The 27,959-nt window shown below is 36.3% G+C and overlaps 4 protein-coding genes across 4 annotated transcripts in view; all 4 read right to left on the bottom strand.

The window, feature by feature from the left end:
• Positions 1-27,959, bottom strand: part of LOC105306989 (protocadherin alpha-1-like) — a 191,277-nt gene that overhangs the window by 63,670 nt on the left and 99,648 nt on the right.
• LOC111732553 (protocadherin alpha-10-like) overlaps positions 1-27,959 on the bottom strand; it is a 107,576-nt gene that overhangs the window by 36,336 nt on the left and 43,281 nt on the right.
• PCDHAC1 (protocadherin alpha subfamily C, 1) lies at positions 5,789-8,260 on the bottom strand. Its single transcript, XM_011382319.2, has one exon. It carries the CDS (start codon positions 8,258-8,260, stop codon positions 5,789-5,791), a length of 2,472 nt encoding a protein of 823 aa, XP_011380621.2.
• Positions 8,698-27,959, bottom strand: part of LOC105306993 (protocadherin alpha-12-like) — a 42,249-nt gene continuing 22,987 nt past the window's right edge. Inside the window, exons 5-6 of the mRNA XM_023524510.1 lie at positions 27,519-27,850; positions 8,698-8,889 (exon numbers count right to left, since the gene is read on the bottom strand). Of these exons, the coding sequence (XP_023380278.1) occupies positions 8,698-8,889; positions 27,519-27,850 (524 nt within the window). The remainder of the gene's footprint in view (positions 8,890-27,518; positions 27,851-27,959) is intronic.

The following is a 27,959-nucleotide window of genomic DNA, read 5'->3' as shown; positions in this document are numbered from 1 at the left end:
GGTTTTAGAAAGGATTTGATGATTTGACCTCAAAGGCAAGGGAAGTAAAAGCAAAAATAAATGAATGGGACTATATCTAACTAAAACACCTGCACAGCAAAACAAAAAACAAAAAAAAAAACCAACAACAAAAGAGGCAACCAATTGAACGAGAGAAGATGTTTGCAAATAATGCCTCCAATGAGGGGCTAATATCCAAAATATATAAAGAACTCATACAACTCAATAACAACAACAAAACAAACTAATTAAAAAATGGGCAGAAGACCTAAACAGACACTGCTCCCAAGAAGACATACAATCGGCCAACAGACATATTAAAAGATGCTCGATTTCACTAGGTATTAGGAAACTGCAAATCAAAATCACAATGAGACACTACCTCACACCTGTAAGAATGGCTATTACCTTACAGGTAATAAGTAACAAGTAATAAGTGTTAGAGATATTGTGGGGGAAAGAGAACCCTCATACGCTGCTGGTACAAATGTAAATTGGTACAGTCACTGTGAAAAACAGTATGGAATTTCCTCAAAATATTAAGAATAGAATTACCATATGACCCAGCAATCCCTATTCTGGGTAACTACCCCAAAAACTTGAAAACATTTATCAATAAAGATATATGCACCCTGATGTTCAATGAAGCTTTATTCATGGTGGCCAAGACATGGAAACACCTGAAGCGTCCTTTGAAAGATGACTGGATAAAGAAGATGTGGTACATATACACAATGGACTATTACTCAGCCATAAGAAAAGATGAAATATTGCCATCTGCAACAACATGGATAGATCTTGAGATAATCATGCAAGCAAAATAAGTCAGACAGAAAAACTTGAGAACAATATGATTTCACTCAAATGTGGGATAAAAAACTGAAAGCAACAATGAACAAGACAAACAAAAACTCATAGACACAGACAACAGTTCAGTGGTTACTAGAGGGAAAGTGGGGTGCGGGGAGGTTGATAAGGGTAAAGAGGTCAAGTATACAGTGACAGAAGGAGATTTGACTTTGGGTGGTGAACACACCATGCAACATATGGATGATGTATTATTGAATTATACACTTGAAATCTATATGATTTGATTAAACAATGTCATCTCAATAAATCTAATTTTTTAAAAATTTGAAAATTTAGACGAAATTAACATTTCTGGAAAAACAGAATTTACTGAAATAAAACAAGAATAAAAGTATGAATAATTTTATTACTAATAAAGAAATTCGAGATCATGGTTTCAAACTTTCCCACAAAGAAAACTTAAAGAACAGAGAGCATCACTAGTGAATACTATTAAATATTTAAGAAAGAAATATCACCAATCTAAGCAAACATGTGTCTAGAGCAGCAGTCCCCAACCTTTTTGGCACCAGGGATCAGTGCTCCTATGAGAATCTAGTGCCTGATGATCTGAGGTGGAGCTGAGGCGGTGATGCTAGCACCGGGAGCGGCTGCAAATACAGATGAAGCTTCGCTGGCTAGCCCGCCACTCACCTCCTGCTGTGTGGCCAGGTTCCTAATAGTCCCGGCCTGCAGCCCAAGGGTTGGGGACCCCTGTTCTAGAGAATAAGAACTGTTTAATGATACCAGCATTACCTTAATACTGAACCCTTACAAGAAAGGAAAATGTCAGACTAATCTCAAGTGATGAATATAGGTGCAAAAACCCGATATTAAGATGTCTTAATTAGTTGCTTTTATTTTGTATGAACATCATTTTGAGTCTGCACAAAACAGCTATAAACTTTGCTCAAAGATTCTAAAGAATAAGCATGAAGTGCCTGAATTCAGAGAGTACAATTTTACATGTATGTCATTAGAGCTCTGCTATGAAAACAGTATATATGTAGATGGCAACCAGATGGCTCTGGGAACAGCCAAGAATTTGGGATGGGACACAAAGGTATTTCTCTTTCTCTGCAGCTCAGGAATATATGATTGCATATTCATTCCTAGATTCCAAGACAAGTTCCAGATGAATAAATAATTACCTTCTGTGTTTATAGCTTTAGGAGGAAATTATTATCCTAATTCTTTTTCATAAATGCAGTATAAAAGAGACATGTAACTTATTTCTATCCTGAACCATTCTCATCTCATAAATTAAAATTAGGAACACAATGAATAACCACCTTATCATTTAGTTTCAGTTTTTAAGAATAATCCTTACCAACAAGTTCCTTACTTCCCATAACACTTTAGTCAGAATCCTAGACTGTGATCTATATTCATTTGACGTTCTGCCAAAAGCTATTTCTGATATTCATATCATATGCATTTGGGCAATGTAAAAACCTTTTAGCAATTTAGTCCACCTTAATCCCAATACAGCTAAGTGTACTTAGTCTCTGGAATATTATTGTTTCCCTCTAACTGCAAACACTGAAGGCAAGAAAAATCAATAGGTCATTAACATTATCAGATATGTTGTCAAAACTTTCCCACTCATACATTTCCCAGATATGGCTTTTCCCTTCTGTCCATTCAAGTTTTGATGTTCTTTTTCTTCCATTTTAATAGTTTGAGGTTTCTCTATTATAAAACAAATACTACTGTACTTTCTACATTTTTAAAATCTGAATATATTTCGTATGTCATGCAAAGCTTTCTTAGTTACAACACTCCAAAGTTTTTCCAAGTATGGTTACCAACTTCAAAGTCAAATAGACATAAGGAAACATCTAATTAGCCTATGTAAAAGTCTACTTATAAAATATATGTTAACAAATAAAAACACCTAGAATGCCAAAAAAACTTTCTACCACTCTGTTAATACATGACACTGCAAAGGGAAAATATCTTATACCCTATATATCCTGGCAAAAGAAACTGCTATGATTCCAGAAAAATAACAGCAGTATAACATTTGTATGTTCAACTTATAATTTTCATGTGGACTATTTAATAAGTCCGTTGTATGCTGTTGTACATGTTTGCCACATTAATATTCATTATCTAAAAACTGCCAATGCAATTAATTTTAAATGTGAAGTAGAAATTTATATCTCAGAGGTACTATCTTAGATACCAACCTAAAGAAAATTCTATTGCCTATCAAGAATCTTAACAGAATAAACTGACGTGAGACACATGTTGTCTGTTGCACAGTGAGTCAATTCTGTTTATATCTGTTAAATATTATCAATAGGAGATATATAGATATAAATGTCTTCTTGAATATCTTAAACCAACAAATTTTAGTACTGTAAACTATGTTAAAATACGTTGTAAACTAAAATAAGACAGAAGAGCTTAGAATTTTAACAAAATATAAACACATATATGTCAACATGATTCTGTATGATTCAAGTTATAGTTAAAATTATTATAGAATTGTACTCTTTTTAAAGGTTTTTGTTTTATAAAATTCAAGCAATAAATATCTTATTTCTAGAACCCTGTAATTGTTATTAAGGCATTCAATGAAACACTATGATAAGCAATCTTTTCTAAAGAATCAAAATTAGATCTATATGCAATTGGATAGGAAGAAGTAAATAATAAATGCTTGTGTGAATTACAAATACTCCAGCTTTATAAAAGTTATTTTACCATGTTTTTGGACATCACACTTTCTTTATATATAAGGAAATATCCAGCCCAGAAAAATCATTAGCAGACAATAGACTACCTAAAACTTGAAATATCAACAATGATGGAAAAAGATTGCTCAGCTGAGTGAATGAGATGGCACAATATTGCATGTATGAACAGTATATCTCTGTTACTTTGTTTATCTCTCATCTAAGTTAAAAAATTTGGCTTGGGGAACATTTTTTTCTGTTATTAGCTATATTTTTCCTTTTAAATAGCTAGTTTTTCTTCTAACTTCCAGATCGATTGGTCTTGTTATCATTTACTTATATTTCTTTTCTAGTCTAGTCAAAATGTTTCTCAAACAATTCCTGATTCCCAAACTTCATAGACACTACTTGTATTTTTATCTCTCCTTGTTACAGAAAGCAATGAAATAAAAAAATAAATGGTGAATTTTCTTGATAGGAAGAGAATTTACATATTAAGAGTTTTGATATTTGAAATTTCAAATAACATATTGTGTACCAATTTTCTCTTTTTAAAAAACTACATTTTAATTTGTATTCACTGTAAATTTCACAATGTAATGATGTGCATCCCTAATAATCACTTTGTTATCTACAGGAATTGGACTCATATTTAGCCCCAGAACAGCACTGAGCTTTTCCATGCTTGCTGTAGGACCAGAAAATCTCTCTGTTATGTTGTTTCATTATTATACATCACGAGGAAGAAAATAACCATCAAAATAATACATTAGAAAGTGACCTTTAAACTGTTAACTATATACACACATGTAAAATAGGAAAGTAAGTTAATGTTTTTCCCTCTATGTTGAACAGTTACCATCCAATTCATATATTCAAATTTTTATTTATTCATTCATTCAAAAAGTACTTACTAATCATATCATATATACTGATCTCTACTATGTCATGTGAAAATATTAAATGTGCAAAATTATAATGAATGTAAATCTATTTTATTTGCAATTAACATTATTATTTGAAGGAAAATAACTTACAACCTGTTTTCCCCCTCATTACCTGGAATAGTAAAATAAGGAATCTTCCTTCCTTAATTTCTGCATACCTCTTTCCCTTCTATCCATGATCTCTATGAAAATTCAGAAAGTAATACTGTAAAATTGCTATCCCAACTGCTCCCACTCCATTCAAAAAGTTTTGAAATGCCAAGGGCCACTCTGGATAAATTGAAGTGTTTGAATAACTTAATATTTATTAGATGCATTACTCTCAAGTATGATATTTATGTAATTCTAAATATACTGGCTTCTAAAATAATAAGATTATTAATTCCAAGTTGAAAAGACTTTAAATGGAACACATCCATGTTTCTGATATAACAATTACTTATCTTCTTTGTGAAATATGTCAATTCAAACACAAAAAAAGGTTATCAGGTCCTATATACAATAGTGTTATTGTCTATCAGTACAAATAGGTGCTTTGAGACATGCTTATAATTTCTATGTACTTACAAACACTGAGTGGAGTGTTATGCTCTAAAAGACTTTTTTGACAAATGGTATTCAGGATTAGTATAGCCTAGAGAATATGCTGCATTTTATTAAATGGTATATCATTCAAGAGTCAATTCAAATGCCATCTCTATCACAAAGCCTTCTCTAATTCTCTCCTCCACACTCACATGTTCTTCCATGTTTTCTCTCTCCCTTCTTTAAATAGCCATTATAATTTACTTTTACATTTTTTAGGTTATCATCATTTTAATCATGCATCGTAAAATTTGAATAAATGTCTCATCTTCCATGATATTAAGCTCGTATTATGCAATGATACATATTTTTCTTTCCCACTTTAGGTATCAGAATGCTTTACACATATCTGTTGCTCAAAATATTTTTTTGAATGAAGGGATATTTGCTTTAAGAAATTCCTTCAAGAAATTCCTAAAAGGAATTATTTAAAGACATTTCAGGTCATTTATTTTGTGTGCCAGAAATTTTGGCACTTTATTATTTTTAATTTTTGACCTTTATGCTATATTACTTTTATTGTTCTTCAATTTGTTTGAATTTCTTATCCTTGTTTCTCGAAAATAAACTATAATCTCTTTGAGGCCAAGAACAATGTTTTACTATTTTTATACTCCCAGTAAGGCACAGGGATTGCTAAGCATGAGTGTTTAACTCAATGGATTAAATGTTGCCAAAGGCTCTTCTAAGACATAGCCGGTGGCCATCTCCTGGTCAAGAGAATCAAATCCCATAAAATTTGCTTACCATGACATTGATATTTGCATGCTCTCCTTTCCTATTCCGAATCTGAATATGGGAGATTGGCAAACTGAGTCCTACCCCAGCAGCCAGATTTCTCAGGTCAGCAGCATTGTATTCCCCACGCAGAAGCAAACTGTTATAATCAGAACCAAGTCCTAGAGAGGCCCGATACAGATAGGTCTGAGAAAGTCTCTCAGTCGTAGTGATATCTATTGTGGCTGATGTCATGCAAGGATTTGAAGCCATGTTCCTTCCACACCTCGGTTCCTCTGGAGAGCAATAGCAGCTCTGAGAGCAACAACCTAGGTTCTGGCTCAATTTGATACACACACAAAAAAGCAAGCATCCCAGAAATAAAAAAGAAATACAGGCCAGCGCAATTACCAAATACAGGTTCTGGGCAGAAAGGTGCCCTCCTGTTTCCCAGGCATCTTCAAAGTCTGGAAGGACCCGAGAGGCAGAGTTGCTCAACAGCACACCCAGTGTGACAGAGGAGGAAAGTGATGGTTCTCCATGGTCCCGAACCACTACCACCACTCTCTGTTTAATCACATCATTGGGAAGAACTAAGCGAGCAGTACGGAGCTCTCCCATATTGGCTGAAATTCTAAAAAGGCTAGAGTCTGAAGCCCGAGAGATGTGGTAGGAAAGCCAGGCATTGGAACCACTGTCTGCATCTTCTACTACCACTTTTGTGACCAAGTGTCCCGTTCTGGCAGAGCGGGGCACTATTTCCACTGGGACAGAACCATTTCTGGGCAAGGGAAACAAGATTACTGGAGCATTGTCGTTCCTATCTACCACAAACAAGTTCACAGTCACCACTGCACTTCTGGGAGGAATGCCACCATCTCGGGCTTCCACTTGAAAATGAAACCCCTTGAGCTGCTCAAAGTCAAAGGAAGTTTTGGCAGTGATAGCCCCACTGGATGACTCTACTGCCACCAAGCTAGATGCTATCTGCCCTTCAGAGATAATATCCAACAGTTCATAGAAGACAAGGCCATTCTTCCCCAGGTCTGGGTCCTGGGCAAACACACGGCCTAAAGAGGCTCCAGGGCCATTGTTTTCAGCCACAAAAAGTTCCTGTTGCTGTTGAGGAAAGCTTGGTGTATTGTCATTCACATCAGCAACTGACACAGTCAGTGTCCTGCGGACGGTAAGCGGGGGTGAGCCACCATCTGAGGCGGTGATCAGGACCTGGTATTCGCTGACTTGCTCCCGGTCCAGTGGCCCGTCAATCAGCAAACTGTAGTAATTGTCAAAGGAAGCCTTCATTTTAAAAGGGCCTCCACTAGACATGCTACAAGTGACCTTCCCATTGGGACCAAGGTCCTCATCCCTTACACTAAGGAGAGCAATCACTCTGCCAGGGGTGACATCCTCGGAAACTGGACTGGAGAGAGTCAGGAGGTTCACTTCAGGGGCATGATCATTCACGTCAGTCACTTGCACGAGCAGTTTGGCGGTGCTAGCTAGACCGAAGGCGCCTTCATCCCTTGCCTCGATGTATGCCTCCAACAGCGTTTCAGGCAGACCTAGCGAAGCAGCTACCCTCACTTCCCCACTTCTAGGGTGCACATGAAAGTGGTGTCGCAGCTTTGCGTGCGTGCTATTGCTTAAGAAATACCGGATTTCCCCATTGGTGCCTTCATCCGGGTCTGAGGCCTGCACTCGGAATAACACAGTCCCGTTGGGCACAGTCTCTGGCACCTTGGTGCGGTATACCGTGCGCTCAAATACAGGCGCATTGTCATTTGTGTCCACCACAATGATGGTGACTTGGGCGTCTCCGGAGCGTGCGGGCTGCCCGCGGTCCCGCGCCGTGAGCACGAGCCGGTGCGTGGCGCGCTCCTCGCGATCCAGCGCTTCCTCCAATACCAACTCTGGATATTCGCTGCCGTCGACCCGCGACCCCATGTCCAGGCGAAAGTGCTGGCTGGGGCTCAGCCTGTAACTTAGCACCCTGTTACTTCCCTCGTCGGCATCTTGGGCATTAGGGAGAGTAAAGCGGGACCCAGGCATTAGGAACTCGGGGATGTGCAGCTGCACGTCTCCGGCAGGGAAGAAAGGCGAGTTGTCGTTGGTGTCCAGGACGTGAACGCGCATCTCGTGCAGCTCCAACGGGTCCTCGAGCACCAGTTCATAGGTCAGGACGCAGGCAACTTTGGCCTCACACAGCCGTTCGCGGTCCGCTGGCTCTCGGACCACCAAGCTACCGCTGGCTAGATCCACCCCAAAGTAAGGCTCGTCGTGGCTGGAAAGGAAGCGAAAGTTCCGCAAGGACAAAGCTGCTGCTGACAGCCCCAAGTCCGCGGTAATATTGCCTACGGCTACGCCCCGCTGGGTCTCCTCCAACACTGAGTATTCTAGATGTCCAGCGGCAGAGCCGCAGGAGACCCACAAACATACAACTGCCACCTTCCAGCCAAACATCCTCCCTATTGGCATACTCGCTCCGCCAGCGGTGACCCGGGACCATGCTCTGGACCCCTGGAGAGCACGAGCCTTGGTAAAGCACGAGCTGCTGCCGGCTAAAGGTGCAGAGACCGCCAAAGTTCCTCCTCCTGAATACCGAGGTTGCCCAGGGCCGGCCGGCGGGGAGCTAGGCTTGCTCGACTGGAGACTTAGCAACCGTCTGGGAAAGCGGAGCCGGCCGGGTGCGGAGGAGCGCAGCGCCGCCTAGGGGTGCAGAAACGAGGTAAACGGCCGGGTTGGGGAAGCGCTGTCTCCACTCCTCGCTGGCTGGGATCTCGCCCCGAGTCCTGGCAACGCGAGCAGGGCGGGGCAAGGAGGAGGCTCCGAGAACCTAACACACCTTCCCTTAACGGTGTTTCCTAGGACAAAGCCCCAAGGCCGCCTCAGTCTTAACCTGCACCGCCTCTGCCTTAAGACTTATAACTGGGGCTGAGCTCAGCTAGGCTTCTCTCGTCAACTGTTGAGAACGGAGCGTCTAGCTTCTGCGTTTGGACCCACTGACCCCCTACTGTGCCCGCGGAAGAGGGCGGAACTCCGAGAGGAACCGCGGGGCGGAGGCGGTAGAGGCGGAACCGTGACCGTGAACGACCACGCCTTCGAGACTTAAGGAGATAGCAGCCCCAAACCCAGTATTGTGGTGCATTCGGTGCTGGATTCCCAGCCTCTCCGCTGTGGGTTGAAGTCTCTCTTGCACCTTCTTATATCCCAGGAGCCTCCAAGATTTCAACAGAGGCGACCAGCGAGGGGCAACTTGGGAAACAGTGCCCTCCTCAAGTTTCCCCGGAGCTCCCGTTTTGCCAGGCACCAAAGTGGGCGAGCGCAAGGCTTACGGTCCTACGTTCCGCTTTCCCCAGGAAGCCCTACTAGGAGTACTTGCAAGCGGCCCTTAAGGATGAGACTGGAGGTCAGGAACCAATAAATATCAAGCACCAGAAACTCAGAAAGATTGACAACTCATCCCCAAACAGGACGTGCGAAGTGGAGCGGAGAGGAAGTACCGAGATACTCTCCAGAGTGTGACCAGAAAACTACTCTGTAAATTTACTTTCTGTAAATATTTGGAAAATAGTAATGAGCGTAGGAACAGGCTAGATGCCCATACTTTCTCCAACTTTGTTTTTTAAGCCAGGCTTAAGCACTGAAATCAGGATAGTGATCAATTACATGAAAAACTTCTCTGAGCTACAAGAGATACCTTCAAATTCAGCCTAACACCCTACAACCAGTCGCTTTCCCTGAGAGAGAGGCGAGCTGAAAAAGAGATTGACTTAAATGACTGTTAAACACTAAATTCCTCATACTCAAACCCTTCTTTTAATACAATTGCAATATTCAGAGCCCCTAGAACCAAAATTTGAAAGACAAAAGCTGACTACAGATCAAGAACTGAAGCCTTCAGGGCATTCTATTTTCTGATCAGAAAACAGCCTAAAAGTATTGATAATTATTGAAGCTGAGTGCAAGATACATGAGGGTTACACACTTCTTTCAATTTCAGTATATGTTTGAATATTTCAATATAACTTTTTAAATTGCTAACTAAACTGCAGTGGGGAGCAGGCAGCTCCAGCATTCTGGTTTTAAGACTAAAAGTGGAATCGCTAACTTCTGTGTACCACTAAGAACCAGTCACCTCCCTGGAACATCATAAACCCATCTCTTATCTCTTCCAGAAAGGTAGGGCAGGCTCCAACATAAGACAATGTAAGTAGTAAAAGCCCTTGACTAATTTTTTCTTTCTGAATTAAGAAACCAAAAAATCATTGACCCCATGTCTTGGCTAAAGCAGGAAACATGTCAATCAGCCCACTGAAGTGTTAGGTAGAGTCATAAGTATAGCCATCATTGGAGAATGTGAAATAACCCATAAAGATTAAATTTATTCTTCACTAAATTTCAAAATCAAAACTATCTACTTCATTCAGTGCCAGAGATTAGGATTTGCATTACATCTTAATTTAATGCTGCTAACCAAGCTAACTGCTTGGAAGTGAAAGGTTATACTTTTCACTTTTCCATTAGCAGCAGATGAAATACACCTGGAGAGATGTACTCAACTTTTGGAAGGCCCTGACTTTCAGCCCACCATCTGCATCCATATGTTTAGGCATAACTGGGGTTTGTGGAAAAGTAATATTTAGGAGCTATTTGGATATCCCAAAAATGAGGAAGTCTCAAGAATTTTTCCTTTTCTATAAGATGACTAGGTAAATATTAAAATCATAAATTAACAAAATGTTTCTTTATCAGAACCATTCTTTTCTACTATTTCATTTTGCTATTTTCCATAGTTTCTCCTCACTCACGCATTTTCAAGCTTTTAATTAGGTACAAATACAACTTTAATAAGCGGACTCCATGCAAAAGCATAGTCCTGATTTCTGCTTAGACTCATTGCCAAGACTATTATTTTAAAGCTCTTCCACCAAACTTGGCCTTAAGCTGTAATTCAAAAGATTTCTAGCCATAATGCATAAGCTCGTATTAGAGATCGTGAAGTCAAACATGAAAATAGTAAATCTGATACTCACCAAAGAGTTTGCCAGCAAAATAATATCGTTCTTTAAATAAGATTTTCTTAGTACTTAAGCTTATTCTCTGGGAATATACTATATATTTATGGAAACTAAATTCAAAGACAAGACACCACAATCACATTAAACAAACCTGCATCCTATAAAATAGCTTAGTAAAGTATCCAAATCAAGTCTAACAGAGTGGGAGTTCTTTGAGGGTAGAAATCTATATCACTATGTCACTTTTTTTTTTTACTTGAACCCTTGACCAATAACACATTACTACAGAATTTCTTTATCAAGTTTCTAGTATCAAGGAACTAGTTTTTCCCCTTTATATAATATCATATAAAGTTTTTGGACCTTTCTTTATGAATCTTTGCTCTAATTAATTCTATGCTGTGTTTACTTACTACTTTTTATAATTATGTGCCAATTTTTCAAAATTAACCTTCTTATAAAAATATTTTTCTATTTCATCTTCAAAGTGTAGCCCTCAGAACTTAAAGTCATACTGCAGGCTGGTTAAATCAAATCCAAGAAGAGGAGATCTGGTCTTCTGATTCTAAATACTACATGTCAAATAACAGAGTCTAAAATTGCATCTGGTTCTTTAACAGCTACACTACATACTTTTTAATGATGGATAGAAAACTAAAATTCACACCCATTTTTTCTTAGATGCTATTAAGTCACAGATCAAAAAGTCCTAGGCTTTTATACTTACTTTTTTTTTTACTTAAATTTGCTGAATGTCACTGTATTAAGAGCATCAGTTTATTAGATAATGTCTAACCTGCAATAAAAATCTGAGAAAGATACTATCAACAGTGTCTAAAAAGGACTCTACACAAATCTCACATTATATTACAAGTTTCCAGAAATGCTAAACAAAATATTACCAGATCATTATTATGATAGATGCTTAAAAGAAATTTGATAAAAATTTGGCAGCTATCACAAAACAGTGGTCATCTTCATTTTAAACAGTAAAACACCAGAATTATTCCCATGAAAAATCATGAGCATAACAGGACACTTTATGTCATAGTTATTATTCAACATTGACTCAGATATTCTAAACAAGATAAGGAAATGTGCATGAGAGGGGTGTTAGAAAAAAGGATAAAATATATTATTAAATGATAAATTTATAGGTAATATAATTTTCTGTTCATTAAATCCCAGAGAATTAAAGAAAAAATAATTAGAACTAAAGAGTTCAATGAGATGATTAGCTTAAAAATAAAAATAAAAAACAGCTTTTCTATATACCTGCAATAACTAGACAAAAAGTGAGATTTCTACCAATTATGGATAAGTGAAAATGGACATTTTAATGTCCCTTCTCCTCCACAAAACCTACCAAAAACAATAAAAAGTACAGCTAACAAAAAATAAAATTACTAAAAAGAAATTTTAAAAAATAAAATAAAATTACATCTTTGATGAAACTTTATAAAACATCTGAACTTCAACCATGATATGTATGAAGAGAAGTTCCCAAGTGCCATGAAAATTGGATCAAGATGCACGAGAGGATTCTTGACACTGGAGACCTTGGGAGGAGCTGGTAGATTGGAGTTTTCCAGGATAATGGTTCACACTGAGATGCAAAACCAATGACTCTTTGCTTAGAACAAAAAGATCTAGGTACATAGGCTGAATCAGGTATAACTTGCTCATAATTCTGTTTCTAGCACAAAATTAGAGAAAAAGCAAGACTCAATGTGATAGTGAGCAGAAGCACTATTATTTCAAGAGTGAACCCAAGGATGTAGTAAGATAAAGAGAAAACTTTGGATGATGAATTGCTCTGTAGCTGCCAGTTCTCATCAGCTAGAGATATTTAAAAGCTAAAGTACACATTAAATAAGGAAAATAAGGAAATGAGGACATGTTCACATTAGTCCAGGGTACTACTGGCCCGCTCATTTACATTCTCCACCTGCAGATAGCTGGTCCTGAAGGAACTCTTCTCAAAATAAGTAGTAATCAAAAAGAGCCAATGTAGGATCTACATGAATATTACAAGAAAGAATAAGAAAATAAATATGAAATATTACAGATAGAATTACACACCTGAAAATTTTTACTACAAAGCGGATAAAATTTTTGACTATAGGTCTCTAGTCAAAAGATCCACAATTTTAAAGGTTCTCAGAGAATTAAGAACTAGAAACAGAGTAACAGAATTTCAAGGAGAAAATGAAAAGGCCACAGAAAACCATGAAAGCTGAGCTGGCACAATTCATAAAATAAATGGAAGGGAAATATAAATTCATCACAGAAAGTAAAGCCACAGTAAAAAGGTGAACAGGCTCTGCTTGGTACAGTCAAGAACAAAAAGAAACATTTGAGAAGGTTGAGGAAAATAAATGGAAAGAACAAAGAATTTAAAAGATTTAAAGGGGAAAATATAGCTTTCAAACACAGAAGAAAGAGGTCTAGCATATTCTGAATAGATGTCCTTAAAGAAACCAAATATATAGAAAAGAAAAAAATCCAAAGACATCAAGAAAAAGTTTTGAGATATAAATAAACTTCATATTTCAACTTTCAGCAATGTAAGTTTAGTTTGTATTCAGCCAGCAGAATAGCAAAGGTAGCAAGTAGGCAGAATACCAAAGGTAGCAAGTAGGCATTATAAAAATGGTCTTTCTTCACTGTCAGAAATAAGGAGATGCGTTATCTATCAGGATTTTTTTAATTGATAGGGTATATACTCAGACTTCTAGTTTCAGCTCTGACATGTAAAGGGCTTAGAATTTGACACTCTGGTCCTTACAACAATAACAACAAAAAGCTGAATAAATGACTTTTCTCAAACCCATCAGAGAACTGAGTTTTCAGAGAAAACCTCCATCCTGAGATATGGAGAGAAAGGCAAATCCAGAGAGTCATAACCAAGATCTGCATCTATAGAGCAGAAACCACTAGAGCCAGAGACTGGTAGGGAACACTTAAATGAAAATTTTGACAAATTGCTGGAGGCTGAGTTATGGACTACCTTGAGAGTGAGAAACCTGGAAGCTACAATCTTGGGGTAGAACACACTTTTATGGGCTTTACCTGCAGGAATCCCACCAGGTTCTCACAGTGAACATTCAAGAAAGATCTCCTTGTGGCTCTGGCAGGGTGAAATATTCCTAGAGGCTTCTCCTTTCTTCTCTTTAAAAAGCAATTGTATGAAACAATACATATAAATGTACCATTGGGCTTATAACATATAGAAATGTAGCAGCTTTGCCAATTACTGTATATATGAGGCAATGGGAGAACAGCTATACTGGATAAAAAAATGACACCAGAAAGCAATTGGAATCCATAGGAACAAATGAACAGAACTAGTAATGGTAAATAGGAAACACTAAATATATACTTGCTTTCTTTTTTTCTCTCAGCATCCTTAAAGTATATAAAATTCTATAAAGCAATAATTATAAAAATGTATTATTGGGTTTATAATATAGAGAGATGTGCATTGGTTTCCTGCATCTGCTGTAAAAAATGACCACAAACTGGGTGGCTTCAGACAGTTTTTCTCAGTTCTGGAGGGGAGAAGTCCAAATTTAAGGTGTTGGCAAGGCTGCACTCCAGCTGGAGGCTCTAGTGGGAATTCCATTCCTTGCCTCATCCAGCATTTGATGGCTATTTGTATTATTCTAATCTCTGCCTCTATCTTCATATGGCCTTCCCCTCTGCCTATGTCTTTCTTCTGTCTCTGATAAAAACATTTGTCATTGGAATTAGTGCCCACCTGGAAAATACAGAATTAACTCATCTCAAGATCCTTAACTTAATTACATCATTAAAGATCCTTTTTCCAAATAGGTCACATTCACAAGTTCCAGGGATTAGGATGCAAAAATAGGTTTTTGGATGCCACAATTCAACCCACTACGAGATGTAATATGTATAATAATGATAGAGCAAAAAGAGGAAAGAAACAGAGCTATAAAGGAGTGATATTTTTATATCTCAATAGAATTGTTAGTATAAATCTAATGGAGATACTGATAAGTTAAAATGTATACAGTAAAATCTAGAGAAACCACTGAGAAAATGACTCAAATATACAGTTTAAAACTCATTGAAGGAATTTAAAGGTTACATTTGAAAATATTTAGTTAATAAAAAGAAATTAGTATAAGAGGAATTCAAAAAACAGGAGAATTAGACATAAAGAAAAAAATAAAATGGCAAACATGAATTCAACTATATCAATAGAAACATTAAATGTGAATGGATTAAACAATCTAATCAAAAGGCAGAATTATCATACTAGATTTAAAAAACCAAGATCCAACTATATGTTGTCTGCAGAAGACACCTTCAGATTCAAAGATACAAATAGGTTGCAAATAAGAGGTTGGAAAACCATATAATGTAAAAATAGCAACCACAATAGCTGGAGTGGCTATGCTAATATCAGACAAAAATATTACCAGAAATAAAGAAGGACATTTTATAATGACAAAAGAATCAATTTGAAAAGTATAATAATTATAAGCATATAGATAGTTAACAACAGAGCCTCAAAATATATGAAGTAAAAACTGACAGAAATGGAGAAATAAACAATATAACACTGGTAGTTGTAGACTTTAATATCCTACTTCCAGTAACAGATAACAATGAGGCAGAAGATCAATAGGAAAAAAGAAGAATTTAAAAATACTGTAAACCAAACAGCATGGTACTAGCATAAAAACAGATACATTGATCAATGGAACAGAATAGAGAGCCCAGAAATAAATTTATGCCTATATGCTTACTTAATATATGACAAAGGAGGTAAGACTATACAATGGGGTAAAGACAGTCTCTTCAATAAATGGTGTTGGGAAAATTGGACAGATACATGCAAAAAAAGAAAAAAGAAACTGGACCGCCTTCTTACACTGTTTTCAATAATAGACACAAAATGGATTAAAGATTTAAATGTAAGACCCAAAACCATAAAACTTTTAGAAGAAAACAAAGGCAGTAAACTTTCTGATATTGCTAACAGTATTTTCTTTTCGGATATATCTCCTCGGGCAGGGGAAACAAAAGAAAAAATAAACAAATGGGACTACATCAAACTAAAAAGGTTTTGTACAGCAAAGGAAACCATCAACAAAACAGAAAGACAACCAACTGATTAGGAGAAGATATTCACTTATAATATTTCTGATAAGAGGTTAATATCCAAAATATACAAAGAACTCATACAACTCAACAACAACAAAAAAAACCCCAAACAATCCAATTAAAAAATGGGCAGAAGACCTGAACAGATATTTAATCAAAGAGGAAATACAAATGGCCAATAGACATATGAAAAGATGCTCAAGGTCACTAATCATCAGAAAAATGCAAATTAAAATCACTATGAGATGTCATCTCAAACCTGTCAAAATGGCTATCATCAATAAATCAAAGAACAAGTGTTGGCAAGGATGTAGAGAAAAGAGAACTCTCATACACTGTTGGTGGGATTGCAAATTGGTACAGCCACTATGGAAAACAGTCTGGAGGTTTCCCAAAAAATTAAAAAATAGATATATCTTTTGACCCAGCAATTGCACTTCTGGGTATTTATGCAACGAAAACCAAAACAATAATTTGTAAAGTTCTATGCACCCCTATATTCATGGTGGCACAATAGCCAAGATATGGAAGCAACCTAAATGCTCATCGACAAATGATTGGATAAAGAAGTTATGGTTCATATATACTATGGAATATTACTCAGCCATTAAAAAAATGAAATCCTGCTATTTGACATGAATGGACCTAGAGGTTATTATGCTGAGTGAAATAAGTCAGACAGAGAAAGATAAATACCATATGATTTCATTTATATGTGGAATATAAGGAACAAAAAGAACAAACTAATCAAAAAGAGACTCACAGATATAGAGGACAATCTGAGGAGGGGCTTTGTGGGGCTGGGAGAATGGGGCGAAGGGTTAAAGAATTACAAATTAGAAGTTGATTGATGGTCACAGCATAGGGAATGCAGTTAGCATTAATGTAAAGGCTAGGTGGAGAGCCAGAGGAGAGTAAGAGCAATTAGGGGGATTGTTTTATAAACTATATAAATGTCTAACCAATGTACTGTATACTTGAAACTAATAAAATAAAAAAAATTTAAATACTATAAACCACTTAGATCTTAAAGACGTCTATAGAATACCACAAAATAGTAGAATACATTCTTCTCAACTGCACATGAAATAGTCTTCATGATAGACCTAAGTGTCAAGTAGATTAGTGTTATCAATAACGAAGGAGAACTCTAAACACTTCTACCCATTTGCATCTTGGCACTGATGTTGCCAAGAGGAACACAACACAATCAGTCAAGCACTGGATGGAACAATACTTTACTTACTACATAAAGAGACAGAGCAAGATCAGCTTCAATAGTGGGCATTGGTCCCCCATGGCCAGCAGATCTCTCTTAGAGGCCATTACAGGGCAATCTGCCTGCATGCACTCCTCTTGTGCTACGAAAGGACCTTCTTCCCTCCCCACAGAGGAAAGATATAACAGTGGGATTGGCCCAGTGCCCGTGATGCATGTGCTCCAAACAGAAACAAAAGAACATTCATTGAGGTTGAAACAGGAAATGTATTCCCACACGAGGTGATAAGCTCAGCACAGGCTGTGTGGACTCTTTATCTCTTTGTAAGGAAGTGTTTCAAGCCCAAGACCCATTCTTATGTGTCTGAGTGAGGGTTGAAAGACGGTGTACATGAGACTGTCCTTCCCAACATTAGGCCCAAAAATAAGCGTCAATAAATTTAAAAGAGTTGATACCATACAAAATATGTTCTCTGACCCCAATTAAATGAACTAGAAATCAATAACATAAATAAACTTGGAGGATTAACAAATATGTAGAACTTAAATAACATGCTAAAACAAACAATGGATCAAAGAAGAACAATGGAAATCAGAAAATATTCTGAGATGAAAGGAAATGAAGACACAACATATGAAAACTTGAGGAATGCAACTAAAGTAGCGCTTAGAGGAAAATGTATAGCTGTAAATGTTGACATTAAAAAAGAAGAAATATCTCAAATAAATAACAACTTCCCACTTTATGACACCGGGAAAATAGAGGCAAACCAAACCTAAAGCAAGCAGAAGGAAAGAAATAATTAGGATTATAGCAGAAATAAACAAAATAAAGAATGGAAAAACAATAAAGAAAGACAATAAAGCCAAAAATTGGTTCTTTGAAAAAGAAAAACAAAACTGACAAACTTTTAGCTAGACTAACCCCAAGAAAAATCCAGAAGACTAAAATTACTAAAATCAGAAATAAAAGAGGAAATATTACTATTGACCTTACAGAGATAAAAAGGATTATAAGAGACTACTATGAACAATTGTATGCCAATGTAGCCTAGAAAACAAACAAATTTCTAGAATACACAAATACCAAAACTGATTTAAAAAGAAACAGAAAATCTATATGGACCTATAAAAAGTGAAGAGATTGAATTAGTAACAATACAACTACATACCAAAAAAATGCAGGACCAAAATTAACATACCAAAAAAATGCAGGACCAAAATTATCACGAAAATTATTTGGTATGTAGTTGTTACATATTTGTTAATCCTCCAATGAATTCTACCAAACATTTAAATAAATATTAATTGCAGTTCTTTACAAACTCTTCGTAAATATTAATTGCGGTTCTTTACAAACTCTTCCAAAAAATAGAAGAGGTGTGAACACTTCCTAGCTCATTCTGAGGGCAGTATTACCTTGATACCAAAGCCAAAGACATCACAAGAAAACTACAGACCAATATCTCTTATGAATATAAACACAGAAATAAATCAACAAAATACTAGAAAACCAAATTCGGCAATATCTAAAAGGGATTATATACCACGACCAAGTGGAAATGACCCGTGGAATGCAAGGTTGGTTTAACATTTGAAAAAAAATTGATAAATGTAATACATCTTATGTGTGAGTTTGCTAGGACTGCCATTACAAATTATCACAGACTGGGTGACTTGAACAACAGAATTTATTTTGTCATAATTCTGAAGGCTCAAATTCCAAGATCAATGCGTCAGAAAGGTTAGTTTCTTCTGAGGCTTCTCTCTTTGGGTTGTAAATGGCCATCTTCTTCCTGTGTCTTCACATGGTCATCCCTCTGTGTATGTTGATGTCCTAATTTCCTCTTCTTATAAGGACATCAGAAATATTGCATTAGAAGTTACTCTAATAACTTCATTTTAACTTAATTAACTCTAAAGACTATCTCCAAATATGATCACATTCTGAAGTACTAGGTGTTAAAATATCAACATATAGAGTGGGGAGGATACAATTCAGCCCATAATAACACATCAATTGATTAAAATACAAAATCCACATGATATCTCAATAGATGCAGACAAAGATCCAACACCACTTCCTAATAAAATCAACCAACAAAGTAGGAATAGAAGGGAATTTCCTCATCCAAATAGGGGCACTCATGAAATAAAGAATGCAAAACAGTAGAAAAAGATGATGAAGCCAAAATTGGATTCTTTGAAAAGACCAAGAAAACTGACAAAACTTTAACTAGATAGACCAAGAGAAAAAGCCAGAAGACTAAAATTACTGCAAACAGAAATGAAAGAAAGAACATTACTACTGACCTACTGAGAGGTAACATCATAGATGAAAATCTGTATGCTTTTGCTCTAAGATCAGGAACAAGTAAAAGACGTTTTCTCTTACTACTTCTATTCAACATTGTACTCGAGGTTCTAGTTAGGTCAATTAGGCAATATGAAATCAAAGACATTTAGATTGGAAAGAAAAATTAAAACCATCTTCATTTACAGATGATATGACCTTATATATTGAAAATCCTAAAGAATTCACTAAAAACTATAAAACTAATAAGTGACATTAGCAAAGTTATAGGATAAAGGATTAATATACGAAAATTAATCAATTATATTTTACACACAAAGCAATGTAAAAATTAACCAACAAAAAATAAAATAACAACAGAGAAAAAAATGGGATAGATGATAGAAACTTCTCTCATCCTCTCTTGTGACCACATCAAAGTTGAGATGGAAACACGAAGCAAACAGCAAGCAGAGTCAACTGGGGGTCTAGATGAACAGAAGCCCTACAGCTTGGGAGAGAAATAAGAAATCACCCTGAAATTGTTGAAGGTAGGTTGGGGCAAAGATGTGAGGCTGCCTGGTCCCAAGTGGCTAAGTGGGACTGCAACTGGCAGGTTCAGATGCCTCTTAAAGCAACCATGTCATGACTGGACTTTCACAGTGATAGACCTGCTCGCTCTGAGCACCAGTGCCAGATACCAGAGGGACTGAGTTGTCGGAGCGAGGGCCAGAGGCAAGGCTTTCTACCAGGCAGAAGTGCTGGTGATGTCTATTGCTTCTCTTTTGAGCCCTCCTGCCTACCAGTGTGCAGAAGCACTGCTACCACAGCTGAGATATCATCAAACTGAATAACAGAAGTCACTCTTCCCAGAGGATTCTCTAAAACTCTGCATCCCCGAACTCATGGCCCTACCCAAGCTACATTTAGTTGTGTCCTAGGTGAGTCCTGTGCCACTTGCTGAGCAGCACCAAGATTCACATTGGTGGCAGCTGACCTCAGTTTTTGTCATGGTTTACTGAGCCAACTATAGGCACAGCATCTGTGGATTGCTTGATTGCAAGTTTAGCTGGGGCTAAACTTGGCCTGCAGCTGGACCATCTAAGGATTGTGCTGCTGGACACCTATTACAAAATGCCACACTAATAAGACCAAGAAACTTAGGAGCTTTGATAAGTACATAGAAACAGACACAGAAAGGCAGCCAAAGTTGGAAGACAAAGAAACAGAAACCATATGAAAGACTAGAACACAAATCATGGAAAAATGGAGTCAAACAATCTCACAGAAGCAGAGTTCAAAACACTAGTTATAAAGATATTTGATAAATTAATGGAAGTGTAGATGAACTCAGTGAGAACTTTAACAAAGAGATAAAAAACATAAAAATGGAAATGGAAGTTTCAAAAGGGAACCAGTCATAAATGAAGAATACATTAACTGAGATGAAGAGCATATTAGAGAGAATCAACAGAGTAGAGGAAGAAGAGGATCGAAACATTGATATGGAGGTTGGGGAAGCCAAGGACACCCAACCAGAATGGCAAGAAAAAGGTAACTAAGAACATAATAATAATTTAAGGAGTCTATAGGACAAAATTAAGGGTAACAACATTCATGTCATAGGGGTACCTGAAGAGGGAGAACAAGAAGTTGAATATATATTTGAAGAAATAATGGTGGAAAACTTCCCTAGCCTGGTGAAGGAAATAGACATACAACCCCAGGAAGCTCAGAGAGTCCCAAAAAATGAACCCAAAGAGGCCTACATGAAGACACATTATAATTAAAATGCTAAAGGTTAAATACAAAGAGAGAATCTTAAAAGCAGCAAGAGAAAAGCAATTAGTTACCTACAAGGGAGCTCCCATAAGACTGGCAACCAATTTCTGAAAAGAAACTTTGCAGGACAGAAGGGCTTGGCACAAAATATTTAAAGTGTTGCAAACCCAAGATCTACAACCAAGAATACTTTATCCAGCAAAACTATCATTTAGAGTCAAAGGACAGATAAAGAGCTTCCCAGACAAAAATAAACTAAAAGAATTAACACCAAGCCAATATTACAGGAATTGTTGGAGGGGCTTCTTTAAGAAGAAAAAACATGCATCAAAAACATGAATAAAGAATGGTAATAACTACATATTTATCAACAAGTATCCTAAATGGAAAAGAATTAAGTGCTCCAGCCAAGAGATAAGGAAGCTGAATGGATAAGAAAACAAGACCCCTACATATGCTGCCTACAAGAGACTCACTTCGGATTAAAAGACACACACAGACTAAAAGGAGGGAGGCAGAAAAAGATATTGCCTTGATGGACCTAGAGAGTATTGCACTGAATGAAGTAAGTCAGATAGAGAAAGACAAATGCCACATGATTTCATGTGCATGTGGAATCTAAAGAATGAAATAAACAACAACAACAATGAAAACAAACTCATAGATACAGAAAATATTTTGAGGGCTGCTAGATGGGAGGGGGCAGTGAAAAAGGGCAAAGAGATTATGAAATACAAGCGGATAAATACAAAATAGTCATGGAGATATAAAGTATAGCATACGAAAAATAGTCAACAATGTTGTAAAACTATATAAAGGAGAAGAGGGATACCTGATTTAGTGGGGTGACCATTTCGTAAGTTATATAGATCTCTAATCACTATGCTGTACAACTGAAACTAATATATTATTGTATGCCAACTATAATTGAAAAACTCATTGAATTGTACAATGTAAATATGAGCAACTAGTTGTCTATTATACTTCAATAAAGCTGGGGGAAATGAAATAAGACAATTGTATTTACAATAGCATAAAAAAGATGAAAATATTAAGGAATAAATTTAATGAAAGAAATATGAGATGTATGCTCTGAAGGCTATAAAATGTTTGTGAAATAAATTTAAGAGCTAAATAAATGGGAAAGACTCCCATGTTCATGAATTGGAAAACTTTATAATGTTAAGAAGGCAATACTCCCAAACTGATCTACAGCTTCAACAAACTTCCTAACAAAAGTAAGTTGGCTTCCTTTCAGAAATCAAAAAGTGATCCTAAAACTCCTATGGAAATGTAAGTCACCCAGAATAGCCAAAATAATCTTGAAAAAAACAAAAATTGGAGCACTAATACTTCCTGATTTTAAAACTTGCCACGAAGCTACAATAATCAAGAGAGTATGGTACTGGGATAAGGATAGCCATATAGATCAATGGAATAGAATTGAGAATCCAGATGTAAACTCCCACATTTATTGGTCAATTGATTTTCAACAATAGTTCCCAAATATTTCAATGTAGGGGGTGGGCAGAATAGTTATTTTCTATAAATGATGCCAGGGCAACTGGATATCCACTTGCAAAAGAATAAAGTTGACTACTACCACACACCATATACAAAAATTAACTCAAAATGGATCAGAATGACACCAGCAAGATGTCAGAATAGGAAGTCCCAAACCTTGTTCCCCTATAAAATTACCAATTAATAATACATAGATAAAATACCTTTATGAGAATTCCAGAATCCAGTTAAGAAGTTGAAACAGCTGCATTCAAACAAATAAAAAGAGTAATTTTACTTCACTCACATCAGTCCTTCCCTCAAGCTGGCACAGCTCAGAAGCAGGAAAAATACACCCTGGCTTGCTACTTCACCTTCAAGGGGAAAGAGTAAAGCCTGTGTCTAATGTTTCAGATCTCAGAGGGCTATCTGAGAGACTAGTTTCTGTATTGCCTCACTGAAAAAACTTATGGAACTGGCATAGTTTGGGTTCCTGGGGGCCACAAATATCAAAGAAGAACGGGGAGCAGCCTACTTCCTCAGGAAGGAGAGAGAGGAGTGAGTGCGCATCCAGCCTTCAGGGTTTTGAAGGGCTATTCAAGGACAGGTATCTGTCTCACCTGACTTAGTGTGCTGACAGGGAACCAACATTCTTTGGACACCTTGTGGCCACTGAGAACAAGAAAGAGCAGCTTGCTGCTATAGAACCAGAAAATTAAAATGCTGCAGACAGACGCCAGAACGAGCAAGAGAGATTATTTACAATTATCCAGTTAAGAGGAGCAAAAAGGAAAAACAGTGGAAAGTAATGAAGAAGGCCTATGAGATTTATGGGACACCATTAAAAGAAACAATCATTGGAGTCTTAGCAAGAGAAGAGAGCAAGAAATGGGTAGAAAACTTATTTAAAGAAATAATGACTGAGGAGCTCCAGTGGCACAATTGGTTAGTGTGTGGTACTTATACAGAAATAAGGACTGAGAACTTTCCAGACCTGAGAAGAGATTTGGACAACCAGATTCATGAAGCTAATAGGTCATCCCAAAATTTCAATGCTAAACAATTTTGTCTAAGACAAATTACTATAAAACTGTAAAAAATTAAAGACAAAGAGAATTTTTAAAGTAATGAAAGAAAAAAAATGATCTCATTCAAGAGCACCCTATAAGGTTAATAGTAGATTTCTCAGTAGAAACATTGTAGGCCAGAAGAGAGTGGGATATATGTTCAAAGACCCAAAAGAAAACAACTGCCAACCAAAAATACTTTACCCTGTAAGGTTGTCCTTCAAAATGAAGGTGAGATAAAGACCTCGCCAAACAAAAGCTGAGGGAATTCATCACTGTTACATCTGCCTTACAAGAAATGATAAAAGGAGTTCTTAGAGTTGAAATGAAAGGATGCTAACTAGTAATATGAAAACATATGAAAATATAGATACACTGGCAAAGGTAAGTACACAGTCAGATTCAGAATACTCTGATAATGTAATATGGTGGTATGATAACCATTTAACTCTAGTATAGAGTTAAAGGACAAAAGTATTAAAGAGAGCTATAGCTACAATAATTTGTTAATAAATACGTAATATTAAAAGATGTAAATTGTGACAAAAAAGTATAAAATAGGGGGGAGAATAAAAGAGTAGAGTTATTGTATGTGATCGAAGTTAAGCTGTTATCAGCTTAAAATAAACTGTTATATCTATATATAACAGTAAGTCACAGGGTAACCACAACACACACACACACGCACACACATACACACACACACACACACACACACACACACACAAAACTATAGTAGAGAAACACAAGACAAAGAAAAGGGAATCAAAGTACATCACTATGAAAAATCATCAGTTCACAAAGGAAGATAACAAGAGAGGAGGAAAAAAACAAAGGATCTATAAAACAGCCAGAAAATAATTAAAAAGATGGCAATAGTAAGTCCTCACCTATCAATAATTACTTTAAATGTAAATGGACTAAGTTCTCCATTAAAAAGACATAGAATGACTGAATGGATAAAAAACAAAAAAAGACCTAACTACATGCTGCCTTTGAGACATTCACATCAGCTTCAAGGACACATATAAGCTCAAGGTAAAGAGATGAAAATACATATTCTATGCAAGTGGAATCCAAAAGAGAGAGCAGAGGTAGCTATACTTATATCACTCAAAATGGATTTTAAGTAAAAAACCTTAATAAAGAGAAAAAGAATATCATTATATAATAATAAATGTGTCAATTCATCAAGAGGATATAACAGTTATATATGCTCCAAACATCAGAGCACCTAAATATATAAAGCAAATACTAACAGATATGAAGGAAATAATAACAACACTACAATAATAGTAGAGGACTTCAATACCCCTCTTTCATCTACAGACAGTTCACCCAGGCAGAAAATCAATAAGGAAATATTGAACTTAAACTATACTTTAGACCAAATGGACCTAACATACATATACAGAATATTCTATCCAATGGAAGCAGAATACACATTCTCTGAGATAAATCATATTTTGGGTCACAAAACAAATTTAACAAATTTTAAGACTGAAATCATATGAACTATCTTTTCTGACCACAATGGTATGAAACTAGAAATCAATAAAGAGGAAAACTGGAAATTTTACAAATATGTGTAAATTAAACAACACACTCCTGAAAACCAATGGGTCAAAGATAAAAATCAAAGAGTAATTTTCTAAAAACCTTGAAACAAGTGAAAATGGAAACAAAACATACCAAAAATGGGATTCAGCAAAAGCAGTTCTGAGAAGGAAGCTTATAGTGATAAATGCCTACCTTAAGAAAAATGGTCTCCCTTACATAGAATCTTAAAACAAAGACAGAAAAACAAACTTATAGATATGGAGAACAGATTGGTGGTTGCCAGATACAAGGGGTGAGGGATTGGAGAAATGGGTGAAGATAGTTTAAAGATAAAAACTTCCACTTATAAAATAAATAAGCCATGGGGATGTAATGTACAGCATGGTTACTATAGCTAACAAAATTATATTGTATATTTGAAAGTTGCTGAAAGAGTAGACTTTAAAAGTTCTCTGGATAAGAAAAATATTTTTTTGTAATTATGTATGATGATAGATGTTAACTAGGCTAATGCGGAAATCATTTCAAAATATATACAAATATCAAATCATTACATTGTATACCTGAAACTAATATAACATCATATGTTGATTATACCCTTAATTTAAAAAATAAACAAATATCAAATCATTACATTGTATACCTGAAACTAATATAACATCACATGTTGATTATACCCTTAATTTAAAAAATAAATTAAATTTTAAAGATAAATGTTTATTAAATGAATTTAATTAATGAATATTTAATATAAAAGTTGGGAAGATCTTCCTAACTAAACCCAGAGATCTTAAAATCCATAAGAGAAAAATAGACATATCTTAATATAGAAACCTAAATACATTTTTAAATGGCAAAATATACTATAAACAAATCAATACAGATTATATAGGTGAAACTGACCTATATAATTGACACATTTATTATATAATGATATAAGTGGGAGATGAAAGTTAATACCTATATTTTACACAGAACTTTCCCAAATTGAAAAACAGTAAAAAAAGTTTGTTTCAATTTAAAAAATGGGCAAAGAATTAAATTAATAAATCAAAGAAAACCAAATACGAATGACAATACATGCAAATTCAAGGTGGTATATAGGAATGAAAATTAAAATAACAATGTGATTTTATAGAGATCACATTTGCAGGATGTTAGACCACTGGTTTTTTTGGAGATAAAAGAAAGAGTGCTCACAACTTGTTGATGGAAATTAAAAGTACTACAAAATACTTAGAAAGCACTCTGGCAACACATTTTTAAACTAAATTATTAATACTATGATGCATCAATTCCACATCTGAAAATAATTTTGTAGAAATAAGAGCACCAATATTTAGGAATATGTAAAATGATAGTACAGCATGGTTTGTGAGGGCAAAAAAACTTGGAAAAAATGCTCACCAACAGGTGAATAAATGAATATATAAATGATACAGCCACACTATGGAGTATAACACAGCTATTAAAAGTATCAGGTTTGTAGATATTTCCACAAGATAATGGTGATTGAGAAATGTAAAATGCATTGTCAATGTTAATAAACTTTTGAAAAGAAAGAATAACAAAAACCCACTAGGTGTATACACATACACGTGACTGCAAATGAAAATGCGAAAGGAAAATCACAAGGGTTTTCCTATCAGATACCTGACGGGAATGCTGGTGTGCCTGGAGGAGAAGGAGGACAGATCAAGCCAAAGGCATTTTTAGAAAGGAAGAAAAATGCACCTTTAAAAAAAGACATTTATATTAACAGTTTTGATGCTCTAAAATAAAACATATATGTGGGTATTCTATAAATTTTTTAAATAGATATTTAAAGTTTTTAAATTATGATTAGCTTCATTGAAACAAATGTTTCCCAAATGCTTAAGTACTCACAATGTGTGGCTTCTTGTAAATGCTCACATTCACAATAAATTTTTATTTAAAAAAATACAACAAAAGCAAAAGATTCGGGTTATCGAAATTTTATGCTACTTTTTGGCTTAAAGTTTCAATATAAAGAATAATTAAACTTATATCAACATTTATTAAATATCATAACGACAAGCAAAATTTAAAATAATCTTAAAATTAAGATTGAATAATCTTAAATGGAAAAATGTGAGGAAGGCTAAAATACACAGACTACTTTAAATACATCTCACCTCTTTCAAATGTTTTGAATCTGATTCTCTTTCACCTGTTTCCTCTGCAGAACTCAGACAAGGAGGAAGGCTGGGACTGAAGGCCATGAGGTCACTCTTGGGTAGGCCCTCCCCAGAGCACACCCTCTGTCGCCTCTGCTGTGAGTACGACCAGCTCCCCACCGCGCTGGAGCACACCAGAGTGGGCTTTAGCGGCTCGCAAGCGCCCTGAGTGGGCGGCGCCGAGCACCGCAGCGCGGTGTACAGCAACAGCGTGAGCACCAACAGGCTGGACACCGCGCAGATGGCGATGATCAGATACACGTTCACATCCACCAGCGCCGCCTCTGGGCGGGTGGCCCCGATCGACATCCGCAACGGAGTCTTTGGCGCCGAGCCGCTGTCCACCAGCGACAGCAGCACAGTGGCGGTGGACGCCAGCGCCGGCTCGCCGTGGTCCTT

The sequence above is a fragment of the Pteropus vampyrus genome, unplaced genomic scaffold (assembly GCF_000151845.1).
Source record: "Pteropus vampyrus isolate Shadow unplaced genomic scaffold, Pvam_2.0 Scaffold470, whole genome shotgun sequence".
NCBI classification, from domain to species: domain Eukaryota; kingdom Metazoa; phylum Chordata; class Mammalia; order Chiroptera; family Pteropodidae; genus Pteropus; species Pteropus vampyrus.
Note: the sequence above shows the minus strand (reverse complement) of the source record. Positions and strands in the feature narration are given on the sequence as shown.

Excerpts from the sequence above, each read along its gene's own strand:
- PCDHAC1 (XM_011382319.2), bottom strand. The coding sequence starts at position 8,260 with ATGCCAATAGGGAGGATGTTTGGCTGGAAGGTGGCAGTTGTATGTTTG.